The 15,917-nt window shown below is 62.1% G+C and overlaps 1 protein-coding gene across 1 annotated transcript; it reads right to left on the bottom strand.

Annotated features, from left to right (window-relative positions):
* Window positions 1-11,271: 11,271 nt before the first annotated feature.
* On the bottom strand, window positions 11,272-15,917 carry REEP4 (receptor accessory protein 4). The gene is made up of 8 exons (XM_063175168.1): window positions 15,823-15,917; window positions 14,426-14,498; window positions 13,723-13,799; window positions 13,500-13,620; window positions 12,047-12,160; window positions 11,834-11,966; window positions 11,604-11,746; window positions 11,272-11,511 (listed from the first exon to the last, which is right to left on the bottom strand). The coding sequence occupies exons 1-8, from the start codon at window positions 15,852-15,854 to the stop codon at window positions 11,458-11,460; spliced, it is 747 nt and encodes a 248-aa protein (XP_063031238.1). The 5' UTR covers window positions 15,855-15,917; the 3' UTR covers window positions 11,272-11,457.

The raw sequence follows: 15,917 nt of genomic DNA, 5'->3' as shown, positions 1-15,917 counted from the left end.
GCCCACCAGGGCCACACAGAGCACACCAATGTCCACCAGGGTCACACAGATCCCACCCAGCTGTGCCCATCAGGGTCTCACAGACCCCACCCGTGCCCACCAGGATCTCACAGACCCCACCCGTGCCCACCAGGATCACGTCCATGCCAGCTGTGCCCACCAGAGTCACGCAGACCCCACAAATGTCCACCAGGGTCACACAGATCCCACCCAGCTGTGCCCACCAGGGTCACACAGACCCCACCTGTGCCCACCAGGATCACACCCATGCCAGCTGTGCCCACCAGGGCCACACAGAGCACACCAATGCCCACCAGGATCTCACAGATCCCACCCAGCTGTGCCCACCAGGATCACGTCCATGCCAGCTGTGCCCACCGGGATCACACTCATCCCGGCTGTGCCCATCAGGGTGACACAGATCCCACCCATGCCCACCAGGATCATATCCACGCCACCAATTCCCACCAGGACCTCGCAGATCCCACCAATGCCCACCAGGCTCACACCGTGCCAGCCGTGCCCTGCATGCCGCCACCCTAACCTGGCACCTTGTGGGTGCCCCCCCCACTGTCCCCAAGCCCCAGGACCCCCGACCCCACCCCACCCACTGTGGAGCACAACCTTGGGGGTCTCCCAGTGGAACCCCCCGTTCCTGGGCTCTGGGGGGAGCTGGCACCACTGCCAGGGTTTATGTAACCCGCGTGTGCCCGGGCCGTGCCAGCCTTACATAAACCTGGGCACGGCTGGCTCAGGGGGGCTCGGGGGGCACGGCAGAAGGGCTGAGGGCTCTCAGGAGCCCAGCAGTGCCAGGGCAGCTCCAGCTCAGCGCTTTGGTCCCGCTGGCAACTGGCAGAGTGGGGGTTAACCCTTGCTGGGCCGGTGCCAGGTTGTGCCATCGCATGGCCGGGCACAGCGGGACCCCCCAACCTTGCTCGCTCGGGGGGGTTTTGGGGCGCTGCTGGCTGCACCCAGTGGGTGCCAGGGAACAGGGAGGGGACCCAGACAGAGCTCGGGGCGAGGGAGAGCCCGCGCCTGCTGCGATGAGAAGGTGCTGAAAGACGAACTCTTCCCTCTGCCTCCCTCCCTCGCTCGGGAATGATGGATCCGGAAGGGCTGGCACCGAGCTGGCAGCGGGAGCTGTCGTGTTGTGGTGTGCTGTAATGTCCCATTTTGGCCTTCCAGGTCATTCCCCCAGGTGTGCCTGTGTCTCTCTCCCTTCCCCCTTGCCCCCATGCTGAGTGAGTCCTGTCAATCAGGCTGAACATTCCAGCAAGGCGTCGTGTGGTTGGTCAAGTTCAAAGGATGCCCCTGTGCCCAGAGGTCATTGGCCTGTCTGGGTGTCATCTTCCCCTGAGACCCTGCCCCTCTCACCTGGTTGGTGGCTCACCTGTACCTCCCCTCCCCTGTCCCTGAGCTTAAAAAGGTGATCAGACCATGCGGCCGGGATTCTGTTGGAGCAGTTGCTCACGTTCAGACCTCTGTAACCATGGAATGAACCTCTGGACATTAAACCCTCCAGCAGAATCCTCTCCTTTTTCTCTTCACCATCGCCTGAAGCCATTCCTCCTGAGGTAAACGGGGTTCCTAACAAGCCTGGACTTGTTCAGTGCCCAGCTGCAATCTCCAGCAAGCCAAGGTATCTCTGGGGTGACACACCGCAGTTGCTGCCTTTGGCCCAGCAGCGAGGGTCAGACTGGCCCAGGCACAATCTAACTGGGAATATTGGGAGCCTTTTTTCCAATAGTGTCGCAGACATTTCTCCACAGAAATCCTTTCTTTCGGATTTCTGCGTCTTCGGGAGGCCAGAGGCTTCAGAAGACAAGGTAAACCATTGTTATCAGCTGCTGGCGAATGTAATGGGATGCACCTTGATTGGCTCATTTCCTATGTTTATAATTAAGGGCCAATCACCAGTGCAAGCCAGGGGACTGAGTCCTTGAGCACAACTTTGTTGTAGATTCTTTTCTATCTATTCTTAGCTTAGCTAGCAGCTCTACAAACCTCTCTCTATATTCTATTAGTATAGTCATAATGTATTATATATAATATCTCAATAAATCAAGCCTTCTGATCAAGATACAAGATTCACCGTCTCTCTCTCACCAGCTGCGACCCACTCAGGCGCGGTAATTCCCTCCTTTCCCTTACTCCCTCCTGTCGCAGACATTTCTCCACAGAAATCCTTTCTTTCGGATTTCTGCATCCTCGGGAGGCCAGAGGCTCCAGAAGACAAGGTAAACAATTATTATCAGCTGCTGGGGAATGCAACAGGGACACCTTGATTGGCTCATTTCCTATGTTTATAATTAAGGGCCAATCAGCAGTGCAAGCCAGGGGACTGAGTCCTTCAGCACAACTTTGTTGTAGATTCTTTTCTATCTCTTCTTTTCTAGCCTAGCTGCTCTGCAAACCTCTCTCTATATTCTATTAGCATAGTAATAATGTATTATATATAATATCTTAATAAATCAGCCTTCTGATCGAGAAACAAGATTCACCGTCTCTCTATCACCAGCTGCGACCCACTCAGGCGCGGTAATGGGGAGGGAGCCCGGGGAAGGCTCTGCTAACTGGGGGTGCCCTGGGAATGTCCCCAGGAGGGGACAGGAGGGGACAGGGACGGACGCACCGGGCTGGAAATGCCAGCAGGGTGGATGGGGCGAGGAGCGGGGAGCAGGGGAAGGATGGAGGGACAGCAGGGGATGGACGATGGAGGGACAGCAGGGGAAGGATGATGGAGGGACAGCATGGGGACAATGGAGGGACAGCATGGGGACAATGGAGGGACAGCAGGGGACGATGGAGGGACAGCAGGGGGATGGATGATGGAGGGACAGCATGGGGACAATGGAGGGACAGCAGGGGACGATGGAGGGACAGCAGGGAATTTCCCACCATGCACTGGGGCAGCATCCCTGGGCACCGTCCCCTCCCCACGCCGCGCTGCCAACGAGCCCTGGTGGAGCCTCCCCGTGGCCGCTGCGGCCCCCACGGGGCGGTCACGCTGCGTGAAGCTCTGATGGAGCTCCGGCACCGCATCCCCGTCCCCTGCCTGCTCTCACAGCCCCTGCAGGGTCCCTCCACTCCCTGCTGTCCCAGCAGGACCCCCAGAGGGTCCCCAGGGTGGAGCAGGGGGGTCCAGGCTGGGTTTGAGCTCTGCCAGCTGGGAGTAACCCCCGAGGGGGTTCTGCCTTTGTGGCTTGGCACAGAGCTCCAAAATCTTTGGTTTTATCCCCAAACAGAGGGACGGCAACAGCCAGGAGCCGAGGGGCGGCCAGCAGGAGGCCGGAAACTGCCGGAGGAGAGAGCTCGGCATCCCTGCCCCGCTCCGGCAGCGGGGGGACGCTGGGGGGACGTGGGGCAGAGGGACACTGTCCCCACGGTGTCCCCTGGGATCATGGGGGACGCTGTGGAGACGTGGGGCAGAGGGACACTGTCCCCACGGTGTCCCCTGGGATCATGGGGCAGAGGGACATTGTCCCCACAGTGTCCCCCATGATCCCAGAGGACACCGTGAGGATGTGGGGCACAGGGACATTGTCCCCACGGTGTCCCCTGGGATAAAGGGGGACGCTGTGAGGTGGAATGACACTGTCCCCACGGTGTCCCCTGGGATCATGGGGCAGAGGGACATTGTCCCCACGGTGTCCCTGAGATCATGGGGGATGCAGAGTAGAGGGACACGGTCCCCATGGCAGCCCCTAGGATAATGGGGGGACACTGTGGGGATGTGGGGCAGAGGGACATTGTCCCCACAGTGTCCCCCATGATCCCAGAGGACACCGTGAGGATGTGGGGCAGAGGGACACTGTCCCCACGGTGTCCCCTGAGATCATGGGGCAGAGGGACATTGTCCCCACGGTGTCCCTGGGATCATGGGGGACGCTATGGAGACGTGGGACAGAGGGACATTGTCCCCATGGTGTCCCTGAGATCATGGGGGATGCTGTGGGGACGCAGAGTAGAGGGACACTGTCCCCGTGGCAGTCCCTGGGATAATGGGGGGACACTGTGGGGACGTGGGGCAGAGGGACATTGTCCCCATGGTGTCCCCTGGGATCATGGGGGGATGCTGTGGGGACGCAAGGCAGAGGGACACTGTCCCCACGGCGTCCCCTGGGATAATGGGGGGACACTGTGGGGATGTGGGGCACAGGGACACTGTCCCCACGGTGTCCCCTGGCATAATAAGAGAACACTGTGGGGATGTGGGGCAGACGGACATTGTCCCCACAGTGTCCCCCATGATCCCAGAGGACATCGTGAGGATCTGGGGCACAGGGACACTGTCCCCACGGTGTCCCCTGGGATCATGGGGCAGAGGGACACTGTCCCCACGGTGTCCCCATGGGGGATCTGTGAGGGACAAGGGATCCCCAGAATGTTCCAGCACCGGGGCAGGGATGGATGAGGGTCCTGGTCCCCCAAACCCCTCTGCTGATGTCCCAGCAGGGTCCTGCCAGCCCCAGCCCGGTGCCCACAGTGCCAGCCTGGAGCAGGGACCAGGGCACTCCCAGCCCCACAAACCGCCTGTGCCCCGGGAAGAACCCAAATCCACCGGGAAGAACCCAAAAATCCACTGAGGGAGAACCCAAAAATCCAGAGGGGGAGAACCCAAAATCCACCGAGGGAGAACCCAAAAATCCACTGAGGGAGAACCCAAAAATCCACTGAGGGAGAACCCAAAAATCCACCAGGGGAGAACTCAAAATTCACAGGGGAAGAACCCAAAAATCCACCGAGGGAGAACTCAAAAATCCACCAGGGGAGAACTCAAAATCCACCAGGGGAGAACCCAAAATCCACCAGGGGAGAACCCAAAATCCACCGGGGAAGAACCCAAAATCCACCGGGGAAGAACCCAAAATTCACCAGGGCAGAACCCAAAATCCACCGAGGGAGAACCCAAAATCCACCAGGGGAGAGCCCAAAATCCACCAGGGGAGAACCCAAAATCCACCAGGGGAGAGCCCAAAATTCACAGGGGAGAACCCAAAAATCCACCAGGGGAGAACCCAAAATTCACAGGGGAAGAACCCAAAATTCACAGGGGAAGAACCCAAAATTCACAGGGGAAGAACCCAAAAATCCACGGGGGAAGAACCCCAAATCCACCGGGGAAGAACTCAAACTCCACCAGGGGAGAACTCAAAATCCACCAGGGGAGAACTCAAAATTCACCAGGGGAGAACTCAAAATTCACCAGGGGAGAGCCCAAAATCCACCGGGGAAGAACTCAAAATCCACGGGGGAAGAACCCAAAAATCCACCGGGGAAGAACCCAAAAATCGGCCGAGGAAGAACCCAAAATTCATCAGGGCAGAACCCAAAATCCACCAGGGGAGAACTCAAAATCCACCGGGGAAGAACCCAAACTCCAGCTTTTTCCTCATGCAAAATGGATCCCCGCTCCGGCTTGCCCGGAGTGCGCACACAGAACCTCAACCCTTCCTCTTCCTCCTCCTCCTCCTTCCTCCTCCTCCTCCTCGCAGCCCGGCACGGAGCCCGGCACGCACCTACCTGCCTGCAGCGCAGGTGAGGAAGCTGAGGGCGCAGGCAGAGGAAGCAGCCGCGATCCCACCCCGTGCCCAGCACCGGGCAGAGCTTTTGTTAATCTGCGCCCGGCGCTTAAATTAAAAAAAAAATAAAAGAAAAAAAAAAAAGAAAAAAAAAAAAGAAAAAAAAAAACCCACGTCAAACCTTCAGGAGTCTGGAGGCTGCGGCGGAGCGGAGGGCACGGGAGGACACTCACTCCCACACGAGCAGCTTTCTGGGAATTAGGGCCACAGCCCAACTGCTCTGGCAGCCTGCGCTCCCCTCCAGCCCCGGCTGCCGGTTCGCCGGGGCCCGGGCACCTCCCCGGTGCCGGTGCCGGTGCCGCGCAGCCCCAGCGGCCCCGCCGCCGCAGGGTCGGACACTTCTGCCGGCGCTAATCTGCCGCTTTTCCCCGGGGAGGTGAGTAAGCAGCGCTGATCCCGCAGCTCGCTGCGCTGCCGGCACGGACGAGCCGCTGGCCCCGGGCTGGGGCCGCTCCCGGCGCCCGCAACGCGCCCGGCTCGGCTCGGCCCGGTTCGGCCCCGGTTCCGCACGCCCTCAAGGCAAAGCTTGAGACGGACGGAGCGAGAAGCGGCGTCAGAGGGCACGGCGGGATGTGGCAGCCAACCCACCCGTGCCAGGGGTGCCCCCCACGCCGCTGTGCCAGCCCGGGGGTGATGGGCGATGCTGCCCGGTGCTGCCGTGCCCGCATCCCTCCTTCCCGCCTCTCACGGGCACCGTGCCCGGTCTGTGCCACGCCGTGCCCCCCTCCACGTGCCCGGCGCTCCTGTTTACCCAGCGCCAGGAACCCGCTTCAAATACCTTGATGCCATTAAAAGCTCACCCCGGGGCCAAGGGCTTAGCGCGGCAGCCGGGGACGCGGGCAGCCCGCTGTGCCACCCCGGCGGGCCTGGCAGCACCTACCTGGCAGTGCCCGGGCGCTGCGGTGTCCCCACGGTGCTCCAGCTGGCGGTGACACTGGACAGAGCGCTGGGCAGTTTCTCGCCGCCTTAGTTGGAAATGCCGTGCCTCATTTTCCCCGCTCCGCCTGGGGTGCCCAGCTCGCCCTGGGGGTTGCAGCCCCCCAAAAACTGCTCAGCCCCGCGGTGTCACGGCGGGGACACGGAGCCGGAGCGGCGCTCGGTGCCAGCGCGGGCTGGCTGGGGACAGACGCGTCCCCGGGGGGACAGGCGGCGGCGGGGAGGAGGGGGGGATGCAGCAGCAGCAGCAGCAGCAGCAGCAGCAGCCGCGCTCCTTCAGCCGTGTCCTCCCACACTCCCGTCACCTCGAACGCCCTTTTCCCGACCCCTCCCGCCACCGCCGCGCTTCCCACCCGTCAGCCTCTTCCTCGCCATCATCCTCCTCCTCCTCATCCTCACCGGCAGCCTGGGGGGGGGGGGGGGCATGAGCGCGCTGTAGACGCGGTGTGGGGGCGCAGTGGGGACCCCCCCCAGAATGAGTGGGGAGGTTTGACCTGGGGATGGATGGATGGATGGATGGATGGATGGATGGATGGATGGATGGATGGATGGATGGATGGATGGATGGATGGATGGATGGATGGATGGATGGATGGATGGATGGGGGTCTCATCACCCCCCCCCCCCCGCTTCTCCTCAGCCCGCCCTCGCTGCCCTCTGCGGCGGGAGGCAGCTGAGAGCTCCCGGGGCTGCCAGAAGAGAGGCTGCGTTTAAAACAACAGACATAATTATGCTTTTGATACCGTCTGCTAAAAATACAGCGCGGAGCCGCGCGGGGAGCCATGTGTGCGCGGCCTCACATGGCTGCGGCCCCAGCAGCTGACTCAGAGCGCGGCCACCGGCAGGGGACAGCGTGGGGGGAGCCCCGTGGGCACCGGGGGGTGCCACCCCCACAGCCGGGCTGGGGGGAGAAGGGCAGCGCGGGGATGGCAGGAGCATCGCAGAGAAAAGGGGGGGAAATGAGCCGGGCATGGGGAGGGAAGGAGGGGGGTGGCAGGAGCCTGGTGTCACTCGGTGTCACCAGGGTGGGTTTGGGGGGCTCAGGCTGCTCTCAGGGGTGGCACCCCAAGCACCCAGCAGCTCCCCAGGGAGGTAAATCCCACTCAGGAGCAATAACCCCAAATCTCCCTGAGCCTGAGAGAGAACAGGGGTGGGTGAGTGGGTGGCACCCCCGCAGTGCCCAGCCCTGGCGCCCCCAGCCCTGCAGGAACCGCAGCCCAGGGTTGGCACAGCATCAGCCGTGTCCCTGTCAGCTGGCACAGAGCAGCCCTGCGTCACCGGGTGCCCTGCCAGCTGCAGGGATGCAGGCAGGGAGCCATTCCCTGTGGCCTGGCCCTCCCTGCCGTGTCCCCAGCCCCTCTGGGGTGTGCCTGGAACTTCTCCTCTCCAGGTGAGCACCCCCAGCTCTCCTAACCCGGCTCCAGCTCTGGAGCAGCTCCGTGGTCTCCTCTGGGCTGGCTCCAGCAGCTCCACTCTGATATTGGGGACCCCCGAGCTGCAGGTGGGGTCTCACCTGAGCAGACCCCCCTCGGTTGTGTCACCTCCTCGGTTGTGTCACCTCCTCGGTTGTGTCACCTCCTACACCCCCAGCCCCGCTGTCCCCCACTCCAGCCACCCAAACCTTGCCCAGGGCTTTGGGGTTGGCACAGGTTGGCACAGGGGGTGCCAACATCGGTGCCAGCCGGGCTCAGCCCCTCCCCGGAGGGCACGGTGGCAGCGGGCGAGCTCGGGTCAGGGCGCTTAAAGCGCTGCGCTGGGGCGGTGCCAGGCGAGCCGCGGGGGATTAGGGCTCTGCTGAGGCAGCCTGGCACCGGCCCGTGCGCTGACACAGCCTGCCATCAGCGCTGGCACCGCCGCAGCTGCCGAGCCCCGCGGGGACGGGCTGTGCCACCCTGCCCTCCTCCTGTCCCTGTCCCTGTCCCCTCCTTGGGTTCCAGCCCCCGGGGGACACGCGGGGTTAACAAAGCAGGACACCAAAACTCGCTGTCCCTTCCTGTCCCTTCACAGAAATCCTCTCTTTAAGATTTCTGCGTCTTCTAGAGAGTAGAAGCCTCAGAAGACAAGGCAAACAATTATTATCAGATACTGTAGAATGTAACAGGGCTTTCTTAATTAGCTCATGCTTATTGTTTATAATTAAGGGCCAATCACAAAGTGCAAAGCCGAGTCCTCGAGCACAACTTTGTTGCAGATTCTTTCTATCGAGTCCTAGCCTAGCTTAGCAGCTCTGCAAATCTCCCTCTATATTCTATCTCGCATAGTTATAATGTATTCTATAGAATATATCATCAATTCAGCCTTCTGATTCAAAAAACAAAATTCACCATCTCTCTCTCTCACCAGCAGCGACCCACGCAAGTCGCTGTAATACCTTCCCCGCACGGCGCTGGTGCCGTGCCTCAGTTTCCCCAAGCCGGGAACCCCCTCCCCCCCCCCCACACACCCCACGGATGCAACACCGAGGTTCCAACGCTGCCGTGACCCCACTTTGAGCCCCCCAACATACACGAACCCCCCGTTTGACCCCGGGGTGGCCCCAGCAGCCTCCCCGGGCCGTATCCTTGGAGGAACCGCGCTCCCTAAGCGGCTTTAGGGGATTAGAGGCAGCCCCTGGCCCTCGCTGTCCCCACCCAGCCTTCCTCCCTCGGCTGCTCTCGGTAATCGTCTCGTTGCACAGGGCTAATCCAGCCACCTCCACCTAAGCTGCTCCAACACCTCTGCCCGGCCCGGGCTGCCCCGCAGAGCCCTGGGAGAGCCCCGAAATGGGGGCGGCAGCCAAGGGCTAAAAATACAAAATCGAGCTGGCCCCGAGGTGAGGGCAGGCGGGATTGGGAGCGAGGGGATTGATGCCAGCCAGCGGGGGCACGGCGGGACGGGCACAGAGTCACCTTGTGCCACCCTCCCGGCTGGGGATGGGACAGGGATGGGACAATCCGGGGATGGCCGGGACAGTCTGGGTGTCCCGGGTGCTGCTGCCACGCCGTGGGGGACGCGGCTACTGCAGGAGCGCCGGGAATTGGGGAATGTCACCAAAGGGACACAAAAGGGACACGGGAGATGCCCGTGAGGAGCGTGGGGTGGGAGTCCCAAGGATGGAGCTGCTTCCAAATGAGGAAATGGTCGCGGGAAGCTTCCCTGGAGGAGTTGGGGGATGCTTCTGGAACCTGAAATGTGGGGGAAGGCTCTGGAGGGATCTTGGATGGATCCCTGAGGGTACAGCTTCCTCCAAAGGAAAAAGAAGGAAGTTTCCCTGGAGGAGTCAGGGGATGCTATTAGGGATTCTGGAAGCTGAAATGTGGGGAAAGGCTCTGGGAGATGCCTGGAGGGAGTCTTGGATGGATCCCTGAGCTTCCTCCAAAGGAAAAAAATCTCAGGAAACTTTCTTGAAGGAGTCAGGGGGTGCTATTGGGAATTCTGGAACTTGAAATAGGGGGGAATGATCTGGGAGATGCCTGGAGGGATCTTGGATAGATCCCTGAGGGCACAGCTTCCTCCAAAGGAAAAATTCATAGGAAGCTTCACTCAAGGAGGGATGCTGCTGGGGATTCTGGAAGCTGAAATGTGGGGAAAGGTGGTAGGAGATGCCTGGAGGGAGTCTTGGATGGATCCCTGAGGGTACAGCTTCCTCCAAAGGAAAAAAATCTCAGGAAACTTTCCTGGAAGAAAAATCTCAGGAAACTTTCCTGGAAGAAAAATCTCAGGAAACTTTCCTGGGACTGTACCTGGGATCCTGGAACAATGATGGAAACACTCTGGGAGAAGCTCTGGAGGAGTCCCAGGTGGATTCCAGAGCTTCCTCCAAGAGAAAAACCAATCTCAGGAAGCTTCTGTGAGAGGGGACAGCACTGGGGACAACTCCTGCCTCCCAAAGTCTGAAACAAACATTTATTTCTCCAGGTACAAAACCCTCTTTTTGGGAGAGGGGAATGTTAAAAGCTGTGAGCTGCCCAGCGCTCTGGGCTCAAGTATGGGGGTGTCAGTCTGTGTCTGGTGGGGGGCCCAGGCAGGGCCTGTGGCTTTGGCTTCAGAGGGACAAGGCACATGCACTGCTGGCTCCCAGGGCAACAGGAATGTTGTGAACAAGGCACCATGGCAGCAGGAGATGGGGGGAGCCTGTAGTGTTCATGGCATGGGGGAAAAGGAGGGGCCAGACCCCACAGGGGAGGCGCCAGCGCCGAGCTGGGGGGGCTGGGGGTGAGCTGCTCCCCCTCCTCCAGGGGCCACGTGGAAGGGATTTACACTGGGAGGATCCCAGGGGTGCAGGAGCCTCCCCAGGGGTGCAAGGAGCCACCCTGGGGACACCAGGAGCCTCCCCAGGGGTGCAGGAGCCTCCCTGGGGACACCAGGAGCCTCCCCAGGGGTGCAGGAGCCACCCTGGGGACACCAGGAGCCTCCCTAGGGGTGCAGGAGCCACCCTGGGGACACCAGGAGCCTCCCCAGGGGTGCAAGGAGCCAACCTGGGGACACAAGGAGCCTCCCTGGGGACACAAGGAGCCTCCCTAGGGGTGCAAGGAGCCTCCCTGGGGACACAAGGAGCCTCCCTGGGGACACAAGGAGCCTCCCCAGGGGTGCAGGAGCCACCCTGGGGACACCAGGAGCCTCCCCAGGGGTGCAAGGAGCCACCCTGGGGACACCAGGAGCCTCCCCAGGTGTGCAAAGAGCCTCCCCAGGGGTGCAGGAGCCTCCCTGGGGACACCAGGAGCCTCCTCAGGGGTGCCAGAAGCCTCCCCAGGGGTGCAAGGAGCCACCCTGGGGACACAAGGAGCCTCCCTGGGGACACAAGGAGCCTCCCTGGGGACGCCAGGAACCACCCCAGGGGTGCAGGAGCCTCCCCAGGGACACAAGGAGCCTCCCCAGGGGATGCCAAGAGCCACAGGTCCCTCCTGATGCCGCAGCAGCAAATTCCTGTGCAGCCTCCTGGCAGAGTTTCCTGGCATTCTCAGCTCTCCTGCTCTCTCCTCCTGGTCCGGCTGCGCAGGAGGCGGCAGGAGCCCTGGGCAGGGAAAGGGAAAAGGGACAGGGACAAGGTCAGGACACCCTGACACAGCCCCACAGCCCCCAGTGTGTGTCCCCCTCCCAGGTCACCTCTTTTTCTGGGTTCTTCCTCAGGTTTCTCAGGCTCTGCCAGCGGGACAGGGGTCTGGCATCCCGGCGTGGGGACGCCGAGGGGGACACCTGCGAGTCCGACCACAGCTCCTCCTCGTCCGACTCGCTCTCGTAGCGGAGCCCTGGCGACAGAGGGGACGTGCCACCTCCAGCACGGCCACCGTGGGCTTTGCTGGGTCGCCCCTCTCTGTGACCACCCAGCTGCTCACCCAGGGGCTGCTGGAGGCCCTCCTGCTCCTCCAGGTACAGCGGGTCCTGCAAGTGCACGGGGGCCTGCTCGGTCAGGGAGCGCAGGTCGTGCATGCTGAAGCTGCGGAGCCGCCCGGCCAGCGCGCCCTGGCTCTGCACGGGGACAGGAGAGGACAGTCAGTCCCCATCACATCCCAAGGGGTGTCACCCTCCTCTGTCACCCTGCTGGGTACCTTGGTGGCTGCCTGGACAGCGGCAGTGGCCGCCAGGTTGAGGCCCCTCTTGCCGAAGCTCAGCGCGGTCTCGTAGCTGCGCTCGCGGGCGCGCACCAGGAACGCGTCGATGTCCTGAGGGACAAACGGGGACGTGATGGCAGGGCAGGGGGTGGCCTGGGCAGGGTCACCTCTGGGGCATGGCTGGGACCCTGGGCATCGTCACCTCCCTGGGCATGGTGACTTCCTAGGGCACTGTCACCTCCCAGGGCAATGCCATGTCCCTGGGCACTGTCACCCCCACATGCATCCCCATGTCCCGGGGCACTGTCACCTTCCATGACCTGGGGCATTCCCTGAGCACTGTCACCTCCAAGGGCAATGCCATCACCTGGGGCATTCCCTGAGCATTGTCACCTCCAAGGGCAATGCCATCACCTGGGGCATTCCCTGAGTTCCCTTTGCATTGTCACCCCCCAGTGCATGCCCATGTCCCAGGGCATTGTCCCCTCCCAAGGTAACACCATGTCCCTGGGTATTGTCACCTCCAGGGACATCATAACAACCTGGGGCACCATCACCATCCTGGGGCATTGCAAGTGTCACCTGCCAGGGCAATGCCATGTCCCTGGGCATCGTCACCTTCCACAGCATTGCAATGTCCCAGGGCACTGTCACCTCCCAGGGCAATGCCATGCCCTGGGGCATTCCCTGAGCATTGTCACCTCCCAGGGCACTGTCACTCCCAGGGAAGTGGAACCCCACCAGTGCATCCCCATGTCCCAGGGCATTGTCACCCCCCAGGGCATGCCCATGTCCCAGGGCATTGTCACCTCCCACGACCTGGGGCAATGCCACATCCCCGGGGTACCCCCACCCCAACTCGAGGAGGGGCTGACCCCCCCCGGCTGGACAGGGGGACCCCCAGAACCCCGGGACTTTGGGGTTTTACCTTCCCAGATTTTGGGGTTTTACCTCCCCGGATTTTGGGGTTTCACCTCCCCGGATTTTACCTCCCCGGATTTTGGGGTTTCACCTCCCCAGATTTTGGGGTTTCACCTCCCCAGATTTTACCTTCCTGGATTTTGGGGTTTTACCTCCCCAGATTTTGGGGGTTTACCTCCCTGGATTTTGGGGTTTTACCTCCCCAGATTTGGGGGGTTTACCTCCCTGGATTTTGGGGTTTTACCTCCCCGGATTTTGGGGTTTTACCTCCCCAGATTTTGGGGGTTTACCTCCCCAGATTTTGGGGGTTCACCTCCCCGGATTTCACCTCCCTGGATTTTGGGGTTTCACCTCCCCGGATTTTGGGGTTTCACCTCCCCGGATTTTGGGGTTTCACCTTCCTGAATTTTACCTTCCTGGATTTTGGGGTTTTACCTCCCCAGATTTTGGGGTTTCACCTCCCCAGACTTTGGGGGTTTTACCTCCCCGGATTTTAGGGGTTTTACCTCCCTGGATTTGGGAGTTTTACCTTCTCCCTGCGGGCCAGCGCGGGGTGCACGAAGCGGCGGTAGAGCAGGCTGGCCCCCCGCGTGTATGGGGACAGCAGCCAGATGACAAAAGCCATCTTCACCTCGTAGTAGAAGGGGAGCCTGGCGGAAAAGACAGGAGATGGGGGGGTCCAAAGGCACCTCATGGTGCCCCCACACACCTGGGGGGGTTTGGGAGAGACAAGAGTCCCTCCCCAGGCTCACCAGAAGATGAGGAGGTCGGTGAAGGTCTCTGCGGTCATGAAGAGAGCAAAGACGATCCAGTACATCATCCATCGGACCTGGGGAGCCATGGGGAGCACATCAGGGGGGCTGAACCCCAGAAAGGGGGACTGGAGACTGGGAAAGGGGGCTGAACCCCAGAAAGGGGCACTGGAGCCTAGGAAAAGGAGACTGGAGCTCAGGGAAAAGGGGAGACTGGAGCCTGGAAAGATGGGGGGAGGACTGGAGCCCCAGAAAGGGTGGCTGAACCCCAGAAAGGGGGACTGGAGCCCTAGAAAGGGGGACTGTGATCTGGGGAAAGAGGGGGACTGGAGACCCAGGAAAAGGGTGGCTGAACTCTGGAAATGGGACACTGGAGTCTGGGGAAAAGGAGGGACTTGGAGCCCGGGAAACAGGGGGGACTGGAGCCTGGGAAAAGGAGGGGCTGGACCCCAGAAAAGGGGACTGGGGACTGGAAAGGGAGACTGGAGCCCCAGGAAAAGGGGGGCCTGGAGCCCCAAATCACTCAAGGGGGTGGACTGTGGTCTAGGAAAAGAGGGGACTGCAGCCCCCAGGAAAAGGAGGGGACTGGAACCCCAAGGAAAAGGAGGGGACAGGAGCCCCAGGAAAAGGGGGGGACTGAGCCCCAAGGAAAAGGGGGGGACTGGAGCCCCAAGGAAAAGGGCTCCTCAAGCACTTGACTCACGTATTCCCGGATGTTTTTCGTCTTCACAGCCTTGTAGGAGGCGTAGGCCGGGTAGAGCATCCCGAAGAGCAGCCTGTAGCGCAGGGGGGGTGTGAGGCAGCTCGGCCAGCCCGCGTAGAGCAGCAGCAGCCCGGCCCAGCAGAGCCGCCGGGCCCGGCGCCGCAGCCCGGCCCGGAGCCCCTCCAGAGCCGAGCCGAGCCCGGGACAGAGGCCCGGGAGGCTCCCGGGAGGCTCGGCCATGTTCCTCCCACAGCCCCGGGACCGGCCCGACCTGTCCGGGCGGGGCAGGGCCCGGGCTGCTCCCTGCGGGCTCGGTCCCCGGTGCCAGGCTCGGTGCTGGGGCTGAGGGAGGCGCCAGCACCGCAAAAACCCACCTGGTGTCCCTGCTCTGGGCAGGGATCCCGCCAGGGAATGGGGGCACCCTCAGAGCAGGGACCCCGAGAGACCCCGCCAGGAAATGGGGACACCCGGTGGGCAGGGACCTCACCAGGGAATGGGGGCACCCTGTGGGCAGGGACCCTCAGAGCAGAGACCCCGCCAGGAAATGGGGGCACCCGGTGGGCAGGGACTTCACCAGGAAATGGGGGCACCCTGCGGGCTGGGACCCTCAGAGCAGAGACCCTGCCAGGAAATGGGGGTATCTTCTGGGCAGGGACCCCCCTAGGAAATGGGGGGATCTGCTGAGCAGAGACCCCGCCAGGGAATGGGGGCACCCTGTGGGCAGGGACCCCATCAGGAAATGGGGGCACCCTCAGAGCAGAAACTCTGCCAGGAAATGGGGGGGATCCTCTGGGCTGGGACCCTCAGAACAGGGACCTCGCCAGGGAATGGGGGCATCATCTGAACAGGGACCCTCTGGGCAGGGGACCTCCCTAGGAAATGGGGGGATCCGCTGAGCGGAGACCCCAAGAGACCCCGCCAGGAAATGGGGGGACTCTGTGGGCAGGGACCCTCTGGGCAGAGACCCCTCCAGGAAATGGGGGCACCCTCAGAGCAGGAACCCCCCGATTGGGGCAGGGCCTCCTCAGGGGACCCCCACCCCTGGGTGGTGCTGGGGTGCCCACCCTGCCCAGGCCGCAGCAGCAGCTCAGGGACCCATTTTGGGGGTGGCACGGCTGGGGAGGGGAAGTTGTTGGTTACCCCCATAGGGAAATTTGGGGTCGCTCCCCCAAACATCGCCGGGGGCCTCTCGGAGGAGTCCCCGCTGCGAGCCCAGCACGGGGAGCTCCGTTAACGGAACAGCGGGAGGGGGGACCGAGAATGGGGGACCGGGAATGGGGTATCGGGAATGGGGGACCGGGAATGGGGGATCGGGAATGGGGAGAACGGGAATAGGGAATCCCCGTGACCACCCTCCCCGCCTCCCCCTCCCGTTACACCGCCCGGACCCTACTCACTCAATCACCCGGCTGAGGATCCAGGACACCATGGCGCGGCCGGGGCTGAAGGCTCGGGGGGTGCCGGGCGGGAGGGGAGGTGCTGCGCCCCCCGG

This window comes from Melospiza melodia, chromosome 23 (assembly GCF_035770615.1).
Source record: "Melospiza melodia melodia isolate bMelMel2 chromosome 23, bMelMel2.pri, whole genome shotgun sequence".
Lineage (NCBI taxonomy): Eukaryota > Metazoa > Chordata > Aves > Passeriformes > Passerellidae > Melospiza > Melospiza melodia.
This window is presented reverse-complemented; position numbering and strand designations above follow the sequence as displayed.